Consider the following 23,351-nt stretch of genomic DNA (forward strand, 5'->3'; position numbering starts at 1 on the left):
AAGCGCTACCATTGCTGCCAAAACACCTCAGCATTTGTGCAAAGGCTCCTCGCCTCTCCCTTCACAGGGGAGCTGGTGGCTGAAGTGTGTGTTTGGTTTTTTGCCAAGGAGCTCAGATGCTTCGTCTGTCTGACAGTCAGTCAGTATGGGGAGCGGCTGAGGGAACTGGGGGGGTTTAGTCTGGAGAAGAGGAGGCTGAGGGGAGACCTCATGGCCCTCTGCAACTCCCTGAAAGGAGGGTGCAGAGAGGGGGGATGAGTCTCTTGAGCCAAGGAACCAGCGGCAGGCCAAGAGGGAATGGCCTCAAGCTGTGCCAGGGCAGGGTCAGACTGGCTCTTAGGAAGGATTTCTTTGCAGAAGGGGTTGTTGGGCGTTGGAATGGGCTGCCCAGGGCAGGGGGGGAGTCCCCATCCCTGGAGGGGTTGAAGAGTCGGGTTGACCCAGCGCTGAGGGATCTGGTGGAGTTGAGAACGGTCAGTGTGAGGTTAATGGTTGGACTGGAGGATCTTCAAGGTCTTTTCCAACCCAGATGATTCTGGGATTCTGTGACGCTAAGCACCCCCTCACAAAATGGCGGCGCGGCTCCTTTAAGACGCGCCCTCACCTCGGCTCGGCCCCGCCCCTTCAGCAGCTGGGGTGGGGGCGTGGCTTGAAGGGACGGATGGCGCCCAGCCCCACCTAGGTGCTCGGGGAGTTGAGTGACAGCACCGCAGCCCAATCAGATGGCAGAGATGGAGGTGGGGAGGCGGACCTTCCGCCGGGAGCTCCCGCGGCGGTGCAGCTCCAAGGGAGGGGGGCGACCGGCGGCGACATGATTAAGAAGTTTGACAAGAAGGACGAGGAGTCCGGTACGGGGCTGGCGGCGGCGGGGAGGGAGCCGGGGGCGGGCTCGGGGGGGGGGCATGGCGGTGCGGCCCTGAGGGGAGGGATCGTTTGGCGCCCAGCGCGTGCTGCGGCCTGTAGCAGCCGCTGAGGTGAGGGAGGGAGTAACGGCCGCTGAGGTGAGGGGGGGTAACGACCGTTGAGAAAGAAGGTTCCACCTGTTTTCCCCTGCCCTGGCCTCCCTTGGAGCCTCCCCTCGTCCTTTCAGGATGGTCCGCGGGCTGCAGGGCCCGCCCCGGGCCCTTGAGGCCACGCTCGGAGGGCTCCGGTTCCCCGCAAGCCTGCGGGCTGCAGCTGGTAGCCTTTTCCCGCCCTTGCTGTGTGGTGAGGAGGAGCGGTGCTTGCAGGGCTTGATCGGGGTCCGCTCCTTTGGCCGGTAGCGGGACAGCAGCCGTCCCCACACGCAAGACTTTGTGGTTTGGACTGTGTGTCAGGAGTGGTTGCGTCTTTGGGATGTGGGAACTGAAAATGAAAAATTACTGCTGGAGGAAGAGGGTCAGAAGCAGTAGTGAGGGTTTGGAGGGATTTATGTGTCTGTAACGGTGGCTCCGAGAGGTGGTTTCGCTGTGTATGTGGATTAGAAGGCTGGTCTCTGTATGCTGCTGACAGAGAAGTGTCATTTCCAAGAAATTAATTACTCTCAGCGGCTGGATCTGGGCTGTTAAAAGGCTGAGAAGTTACAGTATGGTCTAGTATTAACGATTTTGTGATGTGCAGCAGCCAGGCTCTTTTTGTTTGCTGAGTAGCCTATTTTAGTGGTGCATTGATCGATATACTTCTATTTCAGATCCTGATACTTAGCTCTGTCCTGATGTCTTCAGTGCTCTGTGCCTGAAGGAATAAAAATAGGAAAAAAAAAAGTAAATAGTTTTATGTAAAGAGAGTATTAAGACAAATTTCCTTTCTTCTTCCTCACTTTCCAGCTATGTTGCAAGTATTCCACTGCTTTTTTTTTTTTTCTGTAATTCTGAATATACAACTTAAGAAAGGGAATTCAAAGTTGTTGATGGAGAACATCAGTTATTCCAAGAGGAATGTCACAGTAACATTGAGGTGTTTTTATAAAGTTTAGGGGCTGTTCCTGCATGTTCAGTTCTGTTGGGTTTTGTGAAGAATGCATTTCCCTAATTTTGAGGTCTTTTTTGTTCCTCAGGTAGTGGCTCTAATCCTTTCCAGCATTTGGAGAAGAGTGCTGTACTTCAGGAGGTATGAATCATCATAGTCTAATACTGTTTAACTCTATTTTTTTTCCTTCAGGAAGCGTTAGCAGCTTAAGGGAGTTTTACAGTGCAACTCTTGGAAAATGTGAATGGCTAAATTCGTATAGTTAGTTTAAAATCACAGGATATGTAAATTAAGTGCATATCAAGTTACTCTGAGGGGTTTATGGTAATTAGATTAGATGTGGCTTCTGCCTTCCGTGTGGACATGCAGGATCTCAGTGTGCTCTTTCTGAAGAGGTGGTCTGCCTGTTTTCCTGTGCTCGTTCGACGTACAGTGTAACAGGTTTTCCTGCTTCTCTTTGTGTACTCTGAGAATGATTGCAAATGATGAGGTGAATGTGTGGTTAAATAATGGGAAATTTTTGTGGGTGCAAAGAGCTATAAGTAAGAACTTAGTAATTGCAATTTTGTGTTCCTGCAGACCAGTGCTATGTAGTGTTTGGGCTACAGATGCTACAGAAAGAATTAAGTTGTTACACTTTTATTTTAAAGTATTTTTGCTTGTTCCAGATGGTAAACCAAGTTATTGTTGTTTGTTCAGATTGCTGTCCATCCAGCAAACTAAACACGCATGAGCTGAATGACAGGGGTACACTCGTTGGGACACATTTTTAGAATGAAAAAAGTTATAAGCTGCTTAGTTGAGAACAAATTGCTTTACTTTTTTATGGTGAAAGAGAAATTATTATTGTTGGGTTACACTGTAATATGGTATTTATGCTGTGTGTTTGTAGGCACGTATCTTTAATGAGACCCCTATAAATCCACGAAGATGCCTGCACATCCTTACCAAGATCCTTTACTTGCTGAACCAGGTAACTGTTATCATCTCTTCCCAGCCAGAATGAATGTTCCTGAGGCTAATTTCTGATAATTGTCCGTGTGAAAGTCTTATACCTCTTCATGTCAGATTTGGGAGGTAGCTTTTGCAGACATCAGAAATGGAGTGGTTTTGCTGTAGTGTTATGCTATCCCTTCCAATTTTGCCACTAAGGCGAGTGAGGTATGTGTCATTGAAGCTTTTAAGACTTTTTTTTTTTTTTTCTGCGTGCCAAGTGAGAGCTGCTGGTTGGTCTGTGATCACCACAGCACTGTGCAATTCAAAAGCCACTTGTGTTTGCCCAGTTAAAGTAGGAATAAGTGAGGTGAGGTAAAAACATAGGCCAGGAAGTGGTGAAGTGGAAGATGTCTTCGTTTGGGGAGAAGTTGGAAACGTCATAAGGAAGGAGATTTTCTTTAGGTATCCACACAGATCAGGTTTCTTGCACGTCAGGCAGTATTTAACATAGAGTTACAATCAATTAGGGGGGGGTCCTATGCTCTTCAATCTTAATTGGCACCAGTCATCTTTAAGCAGATCCCTTCTAAGCAAGGGGATCCTTCTGGTTAACAAGCACGACACAAAAACAACTGCCAATACACTAATGTCAAAAGAGGGAACACAGGCTACTTGTCAAACTATTCTACCAGACATTATGTACCACTGTGAAGAGCATTTATATTGAAACCAAGTAGATAATAAGGGTAAACTTGGCATGTACTCCTCAGGAGACACACGGTGAGGGAGGGACTGTTTCTCGCACAAGAAAAAGTCTTCAGAGAAAAGATTCTTTGTGTCTGAGTAGGTACTGCAAGTGGGGACTGAAAGGTGGAGGTGGCTCGATAATGATGGTGTTTTTTCTCTCGCTGCTTTTATGCTATTTTCAGGGTGAACACTTTGGAACCACTGAAGCCACAGAAGCTTTTTTTGCAATGACCAGATTATTTCAATCTAATGATGTAAGTACCTACAACTTGCTGCTTCCCTGGTTTTGTCTGGATTTGCAGTAATGACAAAACAGTTGGATATTGGGATGTGGGAGGAGGGTGAGGCAAATACCTCAGAGGATAAGCTCTGCATGCAAAGTACTTGCTGAAGGTAATTCATGGTTTGGAAACAAATAACTGAATAATAACATGGTTACTTCTGCAGGTTGTTTTTGGTGGTGTGTTGTTTGTTTGGTTTTTTTTGAGTTGAGTTACTGTTGTAAAGAATGTGAGTGATCACTTAATATGCAAATTGGTATATTAATATACAAATCAGTATAATTTTATGACTGTTTCTTACACTTGCAAATAACCCCCATCTGCTTAACTCAAAATAGAATTTAAAAGTTGCCTGTAGATCAAATACTGCTATTCCCTAGAACAACTTGCTCTACTGATGAATCAGCATGGAGTCGAGGGATGAGAACATCCTAAAAATGCTGGATTAAACTTTGGACTTTCCCCAATGTAAAGTCCTTCTCTGATCTCTTTTTCAAACAGTGTAAGAACTCGGGGAAGTGTCTCATTAATTTTTGTTAAAAACGAACTAGCACTTCAGGTTTTTAGAGATTTGGCTGAGGAAAGTTGCATGTGTAACTGTTTAAAGGTGGAATGAAAATTTTGAAGTACGGTGTTTGAGGCCTTTCTCGTATCCACATCTTAAAAAGTAGGTTGGGGTTTTTTTTAAGTGTAAATACATCATTTGCTGTCAAAGAACTAAAGTGCCAGTGCTCTTTGCATATTTCTATTTTTCTTTTACGGTAACAAATAGATGAGAGGAAGTTATTTTTAAAGCTTTTAACTGATAATTGGGAGGCTTCTGCATACAGACATGATGTATCACTTCTTTCATAATTAACATGTGGATTTATTTTTTGGTCTTACCATTTTATAAGATCTATATCTCTTATTCTTCTCCTGGTTTGTTTGATAACAGGGAGTAAGGCTGTTATCCAGTCTCCAAACATGGTTTTACTTGTGTGCTTGTAGCTTTGTATAGAAATGGGGAAAGAGGATGCCCTATTTAAAAGCTTATTTAATTTTTGAAGTTAATATTTAACTTCTAATTAACTTTTAAAACTTATAGGAAGTGTTTATTCATGATTGCTGTGGAGTTTAATGGTTTTCTGCAATACACTTTCACAGCAAACCCTTAGAAGAATGTGTTACCTTACTATCAAAGAGATGGCCAATATTTCTGAGGATGTCATCATTGTCACGAGCAGGTAATAGAACCTACAGAAAACACAGTACTGGAGCTCTGAAATAAGTAGCTCCATCTTAATGTGTTTGTTTTAGCTGCTGTGGTTTTTTGTAATTATGCTAAAGGATACAGCAAGGGAAGACAAATTGTTCCATGATACAGAGTATGTGTCACCATATGAAGTGTTAATTTCTTCCTCCTGTGTTATTAGGCTTTTCTAAAAAAAGCAAGAGACTTGCCTGCAGTTTATCAGTCGGTTGCTGCTTGGTTTTCTTGGTTTTGTTTGGTTTCTTTAAATTCTTGGTGCTTGATGGTTTTGTGAAAGCTTAGGCTGTGATTTCTGTTTCACTTCGCTGTCAGAGCAGTTAGGGAAGAGCAGAGCAAAGCTCAGTTCAGTTCAACTGAATATCAATTTTTTTGGCTACAGAATAGACATTACAGTTGTTGCGAGGGCAAAAATTGGGTCTGTGGCTTGTACTAAGCAATTGTTTTATTTTATATTTTTTTAAAGCTGTTCAGCAAACTGAACTTCACTATTATCTAAACCAAAATTTCGTGTGTTAGAATGAGCTCAGCCATTGTCCTTCTTAGTGTTGTTGTTAAGTAAACCAGGCCTATGGCAAAGCAATATTACAGACTATGCATTTTGTAATGTTCTGTATTTCCACAGAATCTGTTGTTAATAATTTTCAAACAGCTAATTATTAAGAGGTCGTTTCTAGCCAATACTAGAGCTTAGCAGTTATGTGGTAACAGCTGGAAGAACAGCTAAATGAGAGGAGGTGATTGTCACAAAAGAATCAAGACATCGAGACACTAAAGAAATGTTAACAGGGTGTCTTTTGATTATTTTAGTTTGACCAAAGACATGACAGGGAAGGAGGATGTATACCGAGGCCCGGCCATCAGAGCTCTCTGCAGGATCACCGATGTAAGTACAAATCACATCACTGTTGTGGGAGAGATGATGAGTGCATTTAAAATAGAAAAATGACTCTCGCAGGGTGTATTTTTATAGTAGTAATGGAACTGCTGCTTTAGGGAGGACTGCGCTGAAGCCCTCTGCAGATGTCAGGAGCTCTGTGGAGCTGTAGCACTGTAAACATGGAGTTAGAAGACAGGAGCTTCGGAGCTCTGGTTTCTGATCTGAGATTGCTTTACTGTAGACTTGGATCACGTCACTGAACCTTCAGGACTGTGCAGCTGGTACTCCTTTCCCTTGCAGAACTATGCTTTTTCAGAATTAGCTCAAGTTTTTTTCTGAGGGCCTTTTGAATGTGCTGTGTGTATATTTTTTGCCTTATACTGCTTTTATGCTCTGCCTCCAAAGTATCAACACTTTTCTTTTTCCCTTTCACAGGGTACGATGTTACAAGCCATTGAGAGATACATGAAGCAAGCCATTGTGGACAAAGTCCCCAGTGTGTCTAGTTCTGCACTGGTGTCTTCCTTAGTAAGTAAAGCAGTAGATTCTTGTAAATCTGTGCATTGTGTTGTGGCTGGGAAGACTAGTCCGCTGCATTTATAACTCTGCCTGGTCTTTGTTTTTTTCTTTCTTCATATCCATTTCCTTTGAGATTACTTCATCTCCTCACAGAAAAAATAACCAAAAAATAGTAGTGGAGTTTCCTTCCTCTCAAGCAGACTGCCTTCACAAACTCCTTCCTTAACATTCTCCTGCTTTAGAGTACATCAGTTATAATAACTTTAAGTGCAAAACGCTCAGTCACCTCCTTATGCAGCTGGTGTAGAACATTAATTTCTCTGGGGAGTGGCCTTGTCTGGTTTGGAAAATGAAGCACACTGATAACTGTGAAAGTGCTTATCAGCTTGGTGAGAGTGAGTAGAAACAACCTGTTCTGTGCTGTAGAACTAACACTGATGACTCTGAAAGAGCATGTGAGTTCTGTAACAGGCAATAAAAGCAGTCTGCCTTGTGCTCTGCAAAAAACAAATCCATGGAATTGCTGCTCTGATAAGACTGCAATTCAAGATTCTTTTTGCTGATATGCAGTAGGAGGGCAAGATGAAGAAGGTCACTGTTTTTCTGCTCCCTTGTTTATGAGAAAAAGCTGGGAAAGATCTTGTTAGATTAATATTTTTATTAAAGAGGAGAATAGTGAAAGCATGGTAGTCTGAGACTGCAATGTAAGAAAAAACCAGTGGTTTATGGGTGCATAGGATAAAGAGACTGGCTGCACTGGTAAATTGAGAAGGCGGAACAGGAGACAAGAGCTCCAGCTGATGAGGTGGAGTAGAGCCTATGTTAGGGCCCTGAGGGTGCAAACAAAGTTGTATTAACACTGAGAGCTGAAGTCTTCCTGCTGGACCAACCATAGGCAGGTGAATTGTCCTAGTACTGTCTTCTGTCTTGTTTGAACATAAAAGTAACTCGGAGAGTTTTTGATTCTCTTTATTGAAACAAGTGCATCCATACAAACCATATATTTGAGAGTTATTCTTTGTTACCTGTAGTATGCAGCAAAGCCCCGGCTCGTCTCCAAGTCTGTAAACTTTAAAACTGAAAACAAGGCTCATGGTACTTCACTGTGCTTCTAATGTTAGTTTGTCTGCAGTCTCAATTTGTGGCTTCTTCCAGCATATGATGAAGATCAGTTATGACGTAGTCAAACGGTGGATCAACGAAGCTCAAGAAGCAGCTTCTAGTGACAACATCATGGTGCAGGTATGTTTGAGCGTGGTTGCCCCAGGAAACTCTACAGGGTTTTAATGGTACTCTGTGAGTTCTTAAGATAACCTTAGAAAAAGTAACTGGTTTTCCTTTTTCCCTTATTCTTTTAAAAACAAGAATTGTGACTTGAGGGAAACAACTGTTTTAAAAAATTACAAGTTTCTCCATGATCCCAGTGCAAGATCTGTAATTAAGAGCTGGCTCTTTAAGCGCAGTCCTCTGCCCTTTCCCTGCTAACCTTCGGATAGCTGGGATGCTGCTGACTGTTTCACAGTAGTTGCAGAAGGGCTTTGAACCTGAATTTTCAAAACACTTAAATTATCTCACTGACTGCCACAACATCAGCATCTCATGTCTTGGCTTCAGAAAATTTGCCACGTGCTACAGGACTCATGTGCTACAGAGATTAGCCCAAATATCAGTAAGATATCCCTATTAGCAAAATCTTTGCACAAATATTCCAAAGTTATGGAAATGAAAGTATTCTGTATGTTCAGTCAGCGTTACAGACTAACGATCAGAAACAAGTCTGTAAAATCAGCTTTGTTCTTGCCCAGTTAGCAGCTTCATTACGTCTTACTGCGAATCAGTCTTACAGAAAAAAAACCGAAAACAACTTGGTAAGCGACTAGAAATGTTCCTTTTGTACTTTCACCATAAATGCCTTGAGAATTTTTGTAAGGTCAGCTGTCATTTAAAGGCCTTGGGATGTTGAGTGTACTAGGAATGCAAGCGTTATCGTGCAGTATAATTTAGTAAGCTGAAGCCTTTGCAGTTCTGACACAATGGGGAGAAAAGGGAGTAAACTAACTTCGTAGATCTTTTGATCTTCACAAATATGTTGAGGCTCTCTTCTGGTGGACAGGAAGGGGAAGGAAATATTGCAGATCTTTGTAACTTGTCAGGAAACTCAGCTCGTTTGAGGTTAGAAGGTATTTCTGCTAGGAAGCAGCAGTTATTAGCCCTCTTATGTCTTACATCCTGGCTTTCCCAACTGCAGTGTGTATTCAATACCTGCACATCTCTGTTTCTGATTTCCTAGTATCATGCTTTGGGGCTGCTCTATCACCTTAGAAAAAATGATCGCCTTGCGGTTTCCAAGATGCTGAATAAATTCACTAAATCTGGACTGAAATCCCAGTTTGCCTACTGCATGCTGATCCGAATTGCAAGCAAACTCTTGAAGGAAACTGAAGAGGGGTAAGAGGCAGCATGTGAATTACAAAAACTAATTATAGTTTGAGGTAAATGGTGGCTAGGAAATTTGCGTTTTTTAAAGTTTGTGGAAATCTACACACAGAACTGCAGTGTTAAAAATAAAAAGCAGGTAGAAGCAGAATGCTAGACTGAACTGAGTGGTGGTACGTGTGGCAGGGTTTGGATTTTTGTTTTGGCACCACACCACCAAAATTTCGCTGAGAGTAGGATTAAAACTGCAAAATAATCTCTGGAGATGTTTTACACTTTGTCTAGTGAGATGCATTCCAAACGCAATAAGGATCTACCTATATTGTGGGGATATAAACCACAGGATCTCTTCTGATCTCTCATACCAGCAGAGGAGGGTATAGTTATCTGAGAAAATCAGCTCCTGATAAAATTCTCTTATCAAGTGGGAATTTTTGTTAGTGGTATGTGATACGTGATTAATAGTAATGTATTTATTTCTAGAATGCAGCATTTCTAGCTTGAAGAAGATAATGTAAAGATGAATAGAATAATAATAAATAGCAAATTTAGAGCTCAGGTATGAGTCGAGCGATATGGTCGTGTAGGAAACCTGAAAGCTGGTACATTAGCTGTGCTTTCTGTCCAGTTCTCAGAAGTGTCCTGTTAGTGGTTTGTATGTAATTCAGCATCACGCTGTGAAATGTTTTCTGTTTGTAGCCATGAAAGTCCACTCTTTGACTTCATTGAGAGCTGTCTGCGGAATAAGCATGAAATGGTTATTTACGAAGCTGCTTCTGCAATCATCCATCTCCCAAACTGCACAGCCCGGGAGCTGGCGCCGGCTGTTTCAGGTTGGTCACAGAGTCCTTTGTACCACCAATGCAGCTGAAAAAAAGGGTGGTAAAGCACATCAAAGACAGTACAGTATAACTAAAATACTGGGCTCAAAATCTGAATTTTCTGATTGTCCCCAGGTTAGGGGTTTTTTGGATCCCTTTCTGGATTCCAAGCACATTGATCCCTTTTCCTTATTTCATCCAGAGCTTTAGAGAATGGGCTCTAGAGGTGACACGGGGCGATTCTTGCCTTTTTCCAGCTGCAGGAAGTTGGGGTGGGAGGGAAGGTAGAGGAGCACAGATGTGCCACAGGCGACTACACAAACCACCTATTATTGATATAAGATGAAAAACGGGAGGTTATTTTTAACTTGCTTGTGGAGCAAGTGATAAATTATGGATGGAGCTGCATGAATATTTAGCAGCACGTAGCTGAAATGGGATACATTAGACTTTCCTCTCTATTCCGTTTCTTTGAAAAAGACCGTATCTGGTTTTCTGTGGTGAATTCAGACTAAAACTATTTGCACCTCTCAATATCAAAGTGCTGGCACAAGGCAATTTCCCTTTCCTCACCTGGAAGGCTCTCGCCTTCTGCTCCCCAGACATTACAGGGGCCTGGAATTGCAGTACTGGGAGCCGGGTTTTGTTAAACAGTGTCTACTCTGTAACGTTTTGTTGTGAGTTACTACTTTTGATTATTTTTTTTTTTTTTTTTTTTTAATTTTTTCAGTGCTGCAGCTTTTCTGTAGTTCTCCCAAACCTGTCTTGAGATACGCAGCTGTACGGACCCTTAATAAAGTGAGTGTTTCCAAAACCCTCTAAACAAGCATAAATCTTTGAGCTTCAGAGGAGGCCAGACTTCAGTGCCTAATGCTGTGTTACCTAAAGTAGAGCGACTGCTCTGGTGATTACTGTATTTGGAAATACTCCATGCTGGAGAATTACCTTTTCCATGCCAGATCTCACGGTGTGACAGAAATCTTTTCTACACTCAAGCTATTTTTGTTCATTTCTGGATCACAGGGCTATACCAAGCTGTGATTGGATAACTTGTGAGCTTTCAGCTGTAAGGAAGCAGAGTTCCAGATGTTTAATACTACAAAAAGTGTGAATAGGACATGTGTGAAGGAGATAACATTCTGATTTCAAAGCTGCACACCGCAACGGAAGCAGTTTGTGACTGTCAAACCCATGAGCTGTAACTTACAGTTCATTTGAAACGCTGAAACAAAAGAACCTGAGCTTTGATGGCATCTTGCCAGCAGTCATATGATGTAGGTTTAGTTGCAATCCTTACAGAACAGAGCGGTAATTAGAAAAAATACAAATAAAAAATGGATTTAATTCTTGCCCCATTGAAAACTTTGAGTTGTAGGATGTTATTACCCCCCCCGTATAATTTTGGAATCGTTTGCTTTACAGGTGGCCATGAAGCATCCATCTGCAGTCACCGCCTGCAACCTGGACCTGGAAAACCTCATCACTGACTCCAACCGCAGTATCGCTACCCTCGCCATCACCACGCTGCTGAAGACAGGCAGTGAGAGCAGTGTAGACAGGCTCATGAAACAGATCTCTTCCTTCGTGTCAGAAATATCAGATGAGTTTAAGGTGTGGCATTGGAGGCCTCTGCTCTTTCCAGCTGCAGGTTTTTCTCCCATTCTTGTTTTTATGAAGCTTTTCCCATTTGTTAATACTTCAGTGAGTTAGTCGGATAGAGCAAAGCCAGCTTGAAATTCCAAAGGTGTAGTCCTCTGCTTTCCAACTTAGACTCTGTCATTTCCTCCCATCACTCCAAGAAAGGATAAATGTCGTTTGTGGATTCCTGGCTCCTGTGCAGTGTCCTGCAAAACCTTGTACTGCCTTCTGGTTGCCTCTTTGGAGAGGAAGAGGGATTTTAACTCTTCTGATCAATTTGATACACAGTTAGGAAACAGTGTGAGCTGTAAATTTCTACCTAGTTTGTCAAATTTAATTGCTATGAACTGGGGTAATAACTTGGTTAAGGATGGTAGTTCACTTGTAGCTGTCCCTTTTACACCATGGAGTTACCTTGAGGAGCATAGCATGTCTCTACAAAGTCAATGTCCACTAGTGTACAGCGGTCTTAAGTTCTTGATTTTATGAGAAAAGGAAATAAGTATTAGGCAAGTTTAAAACTGCAAAGAGTTTTAATGACAAAATGCAACAAGTTAAGGTAGGCTTAGGTGAGGATCATCACTGGGCAGAAGGAGGGAGGGGAGGCCTTTGAATTAACGTAGTCTGTCCTAAATACAATCCCTCTAGCAGAGCCAGGTCTTGCAGCGTGCTAGCCCAGGGTTGTTAACACACTCACGCTGACAGTCCACTGCCTGGTTTTATCCTTCTACAGGAATTTAATCTACCAAGGTGACAACTTGAGATAGTGAGAAGCCTGTGTTTTTCATAGAAAAATAAATGCACATGACTAACATCCTTCTCTGTCATTTTGCAGGTAGTGGTAGTACAGGCTATCAGTGCTTTGTGCCAGAAGTACCCGCGGAAGCACAGCGTCATGATGACCTTCCTCTCCAACATGCTCAGGGATGATGTATGTGTGAAACTTTCTTTGTGCAGTTATTGGCAGGTAGCTCTGATGATAGGAAGGGTCTCTTCTGTCATCTGTTGGTGCGCAGCAGTGATGGGGCCTGACTGATGGCCAAGACCTTGTTTATCTCGTGGGTCAGACCTGTCTGAAATGTGCTTATGAATTAGAGCCGGTACATCAAAACCTGGGCTGAAGAGGTGCTCAGATGATGTGCCTGTATGGGTCAGGGGGGACTGGGAAGACCCTGTTTGGTCATGCAGCACTCCTTCTCTTTTCTTTTTATGTACAAATGCTTGTTTTTCCTCAATGGAAAGAATTAATTGAAGCGTGAGGGGAACTGAGCAGCGCTGCGGTCTGAGCTCTGCCTGCCAGGTCAGTGTCCTTGATTTCCCTTTCCCAGGGTGGCTTTGAGTACAAGCGAGCCATTGTGGACTGTATAATCAGCATCATCGAGGAGAATCCTGAGAGTAAGGAATCAGGCTTGGCTCACCTCTGCGAGTTCATTGAAGACTGCGAACACACTGTCCTAGCCACAAAGATCCTGCACCTCCTCGGGAAAGAGGGGCCGAGGACTCCGTCCCCGTCCAAGTACATCCGCTTCATATTCAACAGGGTGGTGCTGGAGAACGAGGCTGTGAGGGCCGGTAAGTTCAGCTCAAATGCTTGATGGTTTCATATCTGAGCTCTGCTAGAAATTTCAAGCCCAAAACTGAGTTTGGGGATGAGAGGCGACGGTTGCTCCACAGGCACTGTGAAGAGCTAGATCTTTGTACATTAGCTATAATTTTTTTTATCCTGCAGTGTGTTTAAACTCCTCATATCATCTTAGCATCAGCCCTTGGTGGTCCTGCTTCACAGAACATAAGCAATATATTAGCTTCTAGTCCCTTCTTTGTATGTCTCCTAGAAGGCAGGAGGTAATACATGAGGAGGGGATGCTGCTAGTTCCCTATTTAACAGAATTGTCTGCTATAGTCTATCATCTCCATGGAAATCTCCCCCCACAAGACAAGGATTCTTCCTTGGAAGCATGTTGCAGACTGATAATTCCTTCCTGTGGAGCCTTTACAACAAACCCTTTAGGGTGTTCAGCCTATTTTCATGCTTGAGGCTTGAATTTGGAGGGATGTCAGCATCAGCTTGATCTCCTGCCTGTTAGAAGAGGAAGTACTACTGGGAGAGAGGAAGCAAAACAAGCTCACAAATATAGTATGATCCAGATTGCATTTGATTTTTGGTCACAGTTTCCTAATTGTGACCTAGGAGCACATGAAGAGCACCCCCCAGAGAGCGTACACTGTCTAGAAACTTTGTCATTGTGAAAACATGGATTCTTTTTTAACTGCCAAGGCCATAAGCTTGTACATCCTTATAGAGCTTTTTCTTCTTTCTATACATGGAATTTCTTCAAGCTGATGCTGAGCTGAAATGAGATTAGTTTGGGCAGGCAGCTCTGAGTGGTTGCTGAGGGGTTTCAACTCCTTACAAAGTCACAGGGTGCAGTCTGGCCCTGGTTGCCACTGGACACTCCTCACCCTTGTGTGTGGAAAACAGATTTCTCTGGGGGTGTGAGCTACAGCTAATGGCAGAGGGGCCAATAACTGCAGTGAGCTGTGGAGCTTGAACTAACCTTATCTGATAGAGAGTTCTCTCAGAACAGAGTTGCAGGGCTGTTAAGCTGATCTTGTTCTGTTTTTCCCTGCCACAAAACTATTTCCGTTTGAGAACATAGAAGTAGTTTAGTCTTTCCATAACTAGAAGGTTTATGGTGTGGAAGTGAAACTGTGTAAATTGGAACTTCAGGACAATGGTACTCACAGTGCTTTGAATCTGACTGTGAGAATGTATTTGCCTGTCGCTTGAGCACCTCTGAGATCTTCCCATTTTCTTCTCTAGCTGCTGTAAGTGCGCTAGCAAAGTTTGGTGCCCAGAACGAGAATCTTCTTCCGAGCATCTTGGTGCTTTTGCAAAGGTGAGTGGGTATGCCTGGGCATGTGCTGAGTTTGTTGGTGACACTGGGTGGTCTGGCTCCACAGAAGCAAGGTCAGACTGGGTCAGAACTTGCACTGGGGTTGTCAGGTGAGGAGTCGGGAGATGGCTGGTTGTCTTCTGTCTTTCCTTCCTGGCTGGAGGGAGCGCAGCACTGCTGGAGACAAGCAAATGAAAGATATGATTAATCATGAAAATGTCTAATGGTAATTGACAGTGTGGATTGCTAGCCAGCTGAACAGGAGCCAGCAGTGTGCCCAGGTGGCCAAGAAGGCCAATGGTATCCTGGCTTGTATCAGCAATAGCTTGGCCAGCAGGGACACGGAAGGGATCTGACCCCTGTGCTTGGCACTGGTGAGGCCGCCCCTTGATGAGTGGGTTCAGTTTTGGGCCCCTCACTCCAAAAAGGCCATTGAATGACTCGAGCGTGTCCAGAGAAGGGCAACGGAGCTGGTGCAGGGTCTGGAGCACAGGTGTGATGGGGAGCGGCTGAGGGAACTGGGGGGGTTTAGTGTGGAGAAGAGGAGGCTGAGGGGAGACCTCATGGCCCTCTGCAACTCCCTGAAAGGAGGGTGCAGAGAGGGGGGATGAGTCTCCTGAGCCAAGGAACCAGCGGCAGGCCAAGAGGGAATGGCCTCAAGCTGCGCCAGGGCAGGGTCAGACTGGCTCTTAGGAAGGATTTCTTTGCAGAAGGGGTTGTTGGGCGTTGGAATGGGCTGCCCAGGGCAGGGGGGGAGTCCCCATCCCTGGAGGGGTTGAAGAGTCGGGTTGACCCAGCGCTGAGGGATCTGGTGGAGTTGGGAACAGTGTGAGGTTCATGGTTGGACTGGAGGATCTTCAAGGTCTTTTCCAACTGAGATGATTCTATGATTCTGTAATCTGGTCTGAAAACATTCCTCAGTGGGTAATAAATCTGCAGTAGTTTAGTACTTTTTTTGCATCCCTTGAAGCAAGAAAATGTATTTCCATGTTACTCATAAATAGCTTCTGTGTACGGTTGAGTAGTGATCTCAGGTGTTACCACTTCGCAGGTTCGTGTCTCTTGTTAAAACCATTCAGCCTCCTTAAATTGTCGGTACCATAAATACCATGTTCTTCATTTCTCTTGTCACTACGGTGTAAACCTGTGCCATGTCTGGCTTCTGTGGGGAGAAGAATAATTCAGATTATGAACTGCTTGAGCAGAAGGCAACCTCAATGTACGCGCAAGCGAATTACAACTGTGAGAAGTGACTTGAGCAATGTGGGGAGGGAGGGAAGTTGCCAGGAAGGAGAGGGACTCTCTCTATATAAACCACTTGCTATAGTTGAAAAACTCGAGCACACAGCCGTTTTTTCAGGCTGAAATAGAAAGCACCCTTAACATGTTTATTTTTGTAATCTGTCTGTTTCTTCTGCTTTTGTTCTATTGTGGAAGAATGCTTTAAAAAAAAAAGGAAAGGTGCAACCATATGGTGCCTATTGGAATTACTAGCCATAAAATGCAGGTGTATATTTTATAATTTAGCAAGGGTGCATGGTGTTAGCAATTCACATACACACCTCCTTTAATCTTAGTTTTCTGATGTGACGCTTGCATATAAACTTCAATTACTGTGTTGTACGAACACCTTTTTTGCATAATTTGGAAATCTATTGAGGGAGCTCAGACTCTCATTGCAGTATCGAGTCCAATCTTTTTGGTGCTGTTTTTAGCACTGAGCTGGCTGACTGCTGTCCTCTTGTTCCCCAAAACAGATGCATGATGGACAGTGATGACGAAGTTCGGGACAGAGCAACGTTCTACTTGAACGTACTGCAGCAGAGACAGATAGCACTGAATGCTGCCTATATTTTTAACGGTCAGTAATAAAAAAGAAAGAAGCCTGAGCTGTTATTTCACATCCTGTGTTACGGGTGGGCTTTGCTGCTGTAAGAATAGTTTTCTGTAGTGTAACTTGAGTCAGAATAACTAGAAAGGACAGAACTGTGTGGTTTTTCTGGCCCAAGCCTGCAAACCTGCAAAGCACTTGTGCTAACTGAGAATGGCAGATTTAGCAAAATATGGGAAGAATTTTCTAGGAAGTGGAGCAGGAGTATGGGTTGGACTTTTTTTATCATTGCCTCTTCCTTCACTTGAGCAATTTTCTTAATCTTTCCTCCGCCTCCTCCATTATAAAATGAGGATGGCAATCTTGTTGCCAGAATGGGCTATAAAAATGTTTTATGGCTTGTAGTTGAAAGTTCATGCAAGCAGAATATTTAACATATTTAAGACTATTGCAAGAGGACTTTTCCTGAGTGGACTGCTTAGACTGCAGTACCTTCTGGAATGGCAACTTCCTGTGTCATCTTCAGAGCAGTTTTTTTATTCTATCCAGTATCTTGAAGTACTTAGCATGTGTGTTTTGTGTTTACTGAGAAATTTAAGTGCTTCTACCAGCTTTTTATTAGCCAAAGTCCAAACCATATCTATCTAGCTGATAGATTCCTCACTAGAGCTTTTCTCTGCAGCGTGAACCAACAGACAGACTACAGAGAAGAGCTGTTTAAATAATATTCCTGGTTTATATCTTAAGAGGGAGGTAATGAGACACAGATAAGTTTTTTTCAGACTCTGCCATCTTACTGCTTTTGGTGCAGTGGGCAAGCCAAAATTTGCACTGTTCGTTTGGGAAGCCTGTATCATAGTGCCTGGAGGCCTCTGGCAGTTGCTGCTATTAAAATTTTTTCTACCTGTGCTTCTGCTTTGCAGGGTTGACCGTCTCTGTTCCTGGGATGGAGAAAGCCCTGCACCAGTATACCCTGGAGCCTTCTGACAAACCTTTTGATATGAAAACAGTTCCACTGGCTACTGCACCAATCTTTGAACAGAAAGCAGGTAACACTCAGGCTTCATTTAAATAAGCTGTAGGTGCAGCTCTAAGCGTTCAGGTTGCCATAATGACACTTGATGTCTGTAAACTGGCTGCCATCCTCGTAGGGTCAGGCCAAGACTGGAGGTGGCTCAGCCCCCCAGGTTACGATGTCACTGGCTTTGCAGAAGCAAGCCTACCCAGTCCTTCACAGATAAAGGAAGACAGCCTTCTTCCAAAGAAATATGGATTGGCAAGAATGTCATTATTTCTTTTGTTGATCTTGTTTCCAGAGAGGAGTTTGTACATAATCAGAATTTATTAGTTCATAAATATTTGAAAATAGTACATTCCAGAAGCGCTTAGTCACTTTACTGGCTTTCTTCCATGTTCTTGCGCAATTCTTGCATTTTGACTTTGTGCAACTTTTTAAGAAAAGGTTTGTTTTGTTTTGTTTTTCCCCTTGTTCTTCCAGCTCTTTTGCTGGCTATTCTGGACTAAAGTGTGGTTTCTTCATCATTACTCAAACATCTCTCCTCTTCTTTCCTTACAATCCAATACTGTCTTGCAGAAAAGATATTTTAGTGTGTGTGTGTGAGGAACCAGTCTGGCAATGGTTTGCAGCAGAATGTGTGAAACACTACAAGTTAAGGAATTTCTAGTGGAAATAGAACAACATTTGAAACTCCTGCATGGTGTAGTTGACAGCACAATATCTTTGCTTTTTTTCATCACAGAGATTGCCCTAGTGACCAGCAAGCCTGAGAAAGTTGCTCCTTCACGTCAGGACATATTTCAAGGTAGGAGAGAAGATCAGTGGGTCTCCAGCGCTTGAATTGTTGGGAGGATTGGCCACAGGTCTGTGGCCAATAAACAAGGCTGTCACTAAGTGTCTGTCATCTTCTTTTCCTTTCTGTGCAGAACAACTGGCAGCCATTCCAGAGTTTAAGAACTTGGGTCTGTTATTCAAGTCTTCAGAACCAGTGCAGCTCACAGAAGCGGAAACAGAGTATTTTGTTCGTTGTATTAAACACGTGTTCACAAATCACATCGTTTTCCAGGTGAGAGACGTTACGTGCTTTTGCCAGGGTGCAATAGGAGTTGGGCCTTAATGATGCCTGGGTGTAGTGTAAGCAGTGTTGTTGCTCTGCCCTGGAGAGGACAGCTTCTCTGAAGGGATTTGCAAGGTTGAGTTAAGAGGGCGTGTGCCACTTGCCTCAACAGTTAAAAAAGGATGGGGGTTATGATCCCATCTGTTAAAGAATTCCAGTGAAATTGGAGGGAAAAGCTGTTCAGTGAGAACAGCAGGCTTGATCAAATGTGCAGGATGTATGCTGTGGACTATTGTAGCTGATTTGGGGGAAAATTCTTGATTAGAATTGTTTCTTCTATGTTCAAGTCCTTTTCAATTTCTTCTTTTGCAGTTTGATTGCACAAACACATTAAATGATCAGCTGTTAGAGAGAGTCACTGTGCAGATGGAGCCGTCAGACGCTTACGACGTGATCTGTTGCATCCCAGCGCCCAGCCTGGCTTACAACCAGCCGGGCATGTGTTACACCCTTGTCCAGATTCCCCAGGATGACCCCACTGCAGGTATCTGCTGGGAGGGAGTAGTTCTGCATGACAAATCCCTCAAATGAAACTTTTGGAGAACACATAATAAAATGTTTAGGGTGTGAGATTTGGCAAGGGCATACTGAGATTCTAGCACGGTTTTTTCCTCATGTGTGACATGCTGGTTTTTCTATAGAACCTGTGTTTGTGCAAAATAGTATACATGCTTTTTACAAAATAATACATGCACTTTTAAAATAATGAGTGGTATTGGGTGATTAAAAATGGGATGTTAAAGAAGATTGGAGAGCATGCAGGTAAGAGAGGAAACAGAATTTACTACCTTGAATCAGTGACAGGAGCACATTTGAAAACACTGGTGTTTGTTGGTAGTATTCAAGAACAACATCAGTAAAAGGAAAATGCAAATGGAAAAAAAAATTAGTAGTTTGGGCCTCTACATATTTGATGAGTGCAATTTTTCCTCTCTTTAGAGATTTAGAAACAGCTATGAAGGGTAGAAATAAGGGATATTCTTGGGCATAAAACTTCCCTTTCTTACTTCTATTATTCACACTTAAAAAGAAACTCCATTGGATTTGCAGTTGGTTTAAGATGACTCAGGTTGTCAGCAGGGTGGATTTCTTGGTTATTGCTTTAATACCAGGAAAGATTAGAACTAGTCCAAATTCCCTGAACTGTGGTTTTGGATCGTAATCCACTTGTCAGAAACCCTTGCAGAGTTTCTCCTGGTAGCTAATGCTGAGTGGATCTCGCCGCAGCACTCTGCGAGTCAGTGAGCCTGTGCTTGTTACACTATGGCATACTCCCGAGATCCTCCTTTGGCCCCTGTCTTAAAGTCTGGAGGGAGATTTTATAAGAAGTTGCACAGTGCTCTGACCATGGCCACGTCTGTATCTTCTGGGGCAAAGCTAATGTACGTTCTTTCCGGTCTCTCTTCGGGAAGCGAGGGCTCAAGCAGAAGAAATTGCACCACTAACCTATACAGGCTTTTTCTTTCCTCCCTCAGTTGCTTGTACTTTCAGTTGCACAATGAAGTTCACTGTTCGAGACTGTGACCCAAACACAGGCGTGCCAGAAGAAGATGGCTATGACGATGAATATGTGGTAAGTTCAGGACTTGTTGGGTCTTTTTTTTTCTTGTCACTGATTCTGAATACACATGGCCATTGGGCTGACAGTTTCCTTCCAGATCTGAAACCAGTAGGAGAGAATGACAGGCCTGCCTGAAACTCCGTTTTCAAAATGCTGTAGTTGTAACTTTAGATCCTTCCCCAAAACCTTTCTTCTGCCAAAAGTTAGTTTAGCTTTAGTGCTCTGTGGAGATAAGATTTGTGGGGACAGACAGGAAGGAAGGAAGAACTTCCAGTCTGTTTTCAGAACTGTGGCCCAATCTTTCCCCCCCAAGCATTTGCACTTCTGTTTATTGTGTTTGTGTTCTCAATCACTGAAATACAAGTCAGATCTCAGGAAAGTGCCTGTCTTTTGGGCTTGGAGGAAGTAAAGGCTCCTTCTGGATTCTGAAAAATCTCTCCTCAGATGCCCAGTATGGGTTTAAAATGGCTTTAACTCACAAAGTGACTGCCCCATTTTCTGCGCTTCTTTGGTCTCACAGATGTTTTTGTGTAAATGTTTTTAAGTTTTACAGATGACCACCATAAATACTGTTTTTCCTCTCTGCTTTTTAGATGCTATTGTGTGCTTCTGAAATTAAAGCCAGGCGTGCCAGAGTCGTCTTGGCAAAACGCTGCTGTCTCTCTTTGTCTGTCTTTTTCTTTCTAAGATGAGGATCATTTCTGTAACTGGCAGCTGAAAAATCTCCCTTGCTTTTCTGTCAGTTGGAAGATTTGGAGGTGACCGTGTCTGATCATATTCAGAAGGTTTTAAAGCCTAACTTCGCAGCTGCGTGGGAAGAAGTGGGAGATGACTTTGAGAAAGAAGAAACCTTTGCACTTAGTTCGATTAAAACCCTTGATGGTGAGATGATCTCTCCTCATTTATTGGTGACCCACATAGTAATCCTCATAAATCTGCCATGCTGAGGATATATTTAGTGTGGTAGGAGGAGAATTTGGTGCCCTCCGTCGTGGCATTATGTCCCAGCAGCAAGTTTTTGTGTTGCAATGTTGGGATTACCGTGAGTGGAAGGTTGGCAGTGCTCTTGCTTGAGGCTGGTTGAAGGTCGGGCTGCATTCCTGGGCTGTTAAAACAGCAGGAGGGATGTGGCAAGTAGGTGTGTTGGTGGGGCTGCAATCAAGGTAATGAATTAAAATGGTTAATGGGTGCTTAGAGAATGTCTTTAATTGCAAACTAGCTCTGACAGAAAGCCTGGCACCAACCTGGAGGTCATTTTCTTTTTCAATCTCTAATGCAGAAGCTGTCAATAACATCATCAAGTTCTTGGGCATGCAGCCTTGTGAGAGATCAGATAAAGTGCCAGAGAACAAAAATTCTCACACGCTCTACTTAGCTGGTAAGTATTCACACTACTGAACTCGATGTTTCCGTGTCCCCACAGATTTTTACTAATGAAGGGAAACGGGTTAGGACCTTCTGCTCTTATTTCAGAGGTTTTTTTCTCTGTAGAAAGCTGAGGTGAACCAGCGAGTTGAATGCAGCTGGTGCTAACTTGGAACCCGCTGTCGCGGGTGTACTCAGACTAGGCTGTGTCTCTTGGAATTGAGGTATTTTATTTAAGGGAATAGTAGTGAATCTTCTGAATGAAGAACTTCCAGAGCAGACACGTAACAAAACTCCTTGCCTGAGGTTATCTCAGAAGGGGGTTCCTAGGACCATCTTGTTTTCAAGTTCCTATCACTAGACACACATCCTGAATTGGCCCACAGTACCCACAAGTTCTTGTTTGGTGCCTGTGGTCCAAGCTTACAGTTTTGTGCAATCCCTGGCAGTGAAGTGCTCTACAAAACTTTGCTGCAGTTATTAAAACAAAACCGCCGTGAGCGTGACAGAAGAGTCAGATCTTAATTTATTTCAGAGGTAGAATTGGTAACCCCGGGTCTGTCTGTGTAGTGGTGTTGAAGTAGGACTGGAGGTGGCTTGACTTGGGCTCTGAATTACCTCCAGGAGCGCCGCTTCCAAGCCCACTAGTAGAAGTGTAGGAGGATTATTCCTCCCTTAACGGCGAGGGCACAGCAGAATTACGGTATGTGTTGCCTTCTCAAACCAGAAGCGAGCTTCAGCTAGCCACTTTCTGGTTTCTACCTATTTAAATCAGCCTAGCCCTCCAGCAGGTCTGTTTCATTAGGACAGTATATGTTATCATCAGTCTTGACCTCAAGAGCTCAGGGGATTTTTGGGATTTGGGGTTTTTTTTGTCATTTTCCCCCTCTCTGCAACTGGCCGTAGGCTGAATCTGTCTTGGACTCACCAAGTTGTTGGCTCCTGGGTTAGGCCTAGATCACTGAGCCACTCTTAAAGTAATCTCTGAACTGTTGCTTTGTCCCCAGGTGTATACAGAGGCGGCTGCGACGTGCTGGTGAGGTCCAGGCTTGCGCTAGGAGACGGGGTCACCATGCAGGTGACAGTTAGGAGCAAGGAAGAAACGCCCGTAGATGTCATCCTGGCTTCCGTAGGCTGAGTCTTACAGCACGTCGACTGTGGTGGAAACCTCCTCTGCAAGCACTGGTTGGGTATTTTACCAGATATCAAGCAGCCTGTCTGTCCTTCTGCATGTAGTTTTTATTCCTCAATTTGGTAAATATTTTGTATGATGTTACAGTAGTGGCAATAGTGACTGGCTGGTGCTGAGCCTTTCCCTTGTCCCTTCCCTCGTTGTCACTTACACATTCCCGTCTAACTTATTGCATCTCTGGCCACTTGCAGTAGAGCAGGGAAGATAAAAGATGCAGGTGGTAAGAAAATGGAATCAGACTTTTGTCAAAACTGATTTTTATTAACAGAAAATAAACACTGGTCCAAGTGGTGGAATTCATATGAATTACTGTTAATAAAATAGAAATTTTTTGTTCTAATTCTGTCTGCTTCAGTACAGAAAAAATAGCCCATAATGGCTGTTTACTCAGCAGAAGCCCCTTATTCCTAAAGGGATGCTATAAAATTTCAAACATAAGCAGTTAAAAAACACACAAAACCTGCAGAGTCTGCCAACCTGCAAATTTACAATAGCTTCATGATTGTCTCCTCTCTTCTGTACAGAAAAATCAATGTACAGAGAGAGAGATTAAACTTCCCCTATCAAGGCATTTTCAGTTCTCTGAGCCTTATGTCAGATAATCCCAAACAACAGGGCAGCTTCTTCCTGGGCTCAAAGACGTGAAACATCCTGTATCAAAAGTTGGGAAGAGAAGGGGAAGGAGGGACCTTGCGGTGACTTCTTGTGAGGGAAGTTCTGCATCTCTCTGATGAACTGGGTGTTTCTTAATTATCAAATCAGGGTGAGGAAGGAAGGCAGGAATACTATTTTAATGCTAATTTACACACCCATCCCAGATCCCTGTGGCTGGCGTAGCTATTGCTCAGAAGAACAGCTTGGCTTTTGCTAGTGCCAGTGTTATATATTCAGCTTGCTCTAGTGAAACAGGGACGAG

General features: G+C 43.4%; 1 protein-coding gene across 2 annotated transcripts; it reads left to right on the top strand.

Annotated features, from left to right (window-relative positions):
• The first annotated feature begins 743 nt into the window (after nucleotides 1–743).
• On the top strand, nucleotides 744–22,775 carry COPG2 (COPI coat complex subunit gamma 2). Of its 2 annotated transcripts, none has more exons than XM_074828117.1 (24): nucleotides 744–848; nucleotides 2,036–2,088; nucleotides 2,840–2,920; nucleotides 3,813–3,884; nucleotides 5,058–5,137; nucleotides 5,971–6,046; nucleotides 6,476–6,568; nucleotides 7,715–7,801; nucleotides 8,850–9,007; nucleotides 9,695–9,828; nucleotides 10,547–10,614; nucleotides 11,239–11,427; nucleotides 12,290–12,385; nucleotides 12,783–13,026; nucleotides 14,279–14,354; nucleotides 16,109–16,212; nucleotides 17,106–17,231; nucleotides 17,943–18,005; nucleotides 18,127–18,266; nucleotides 18,630–18,801; nucleotides 19,772–19,890; nucleotides 20,622–20,760; nucleotides 21,158–21,256; nucleotides 22,251–22,775. In XM_074828117.1, the coding sequence occupies exons 1-24, from the start codon at nucleotides 812–814 to the stop codon at nucleotides 22,379–22,381; spliced, it is 2,637 nt and encodes an 878-aa protein (XP_074684218.1). In that variant the 5' UTR covers nucleotides 744–811; the 3' UTR covers nucleotides 22,382–22,775. The 2 variants fall into 2 exon arrangements, with proteins under 2 accessions (XP_074684218.1, XP_074684219.1); XM_074828118.1 differs by having other exon boundaries at nucleotides 19,793–19,890.
• Nucleotides 22,776–23,351: the final 576 nt, after the last annotated feature.

The sequence above is a fragment of the Strix aluco genome, chromosome 5 (genome assembly GCF_031877795.1).
Source record: "Strix aluco isolate bStrAlu1 chromosome 5, bStrAlu1.hap1, whole genome shotgun sequence".
In the NCBI taxonomy this organism is placed as follows: Eukaryota; Metazoa; Chordata; class Aves; order Strigiformes; family Strigidae; genus Strix; species Strix aluco.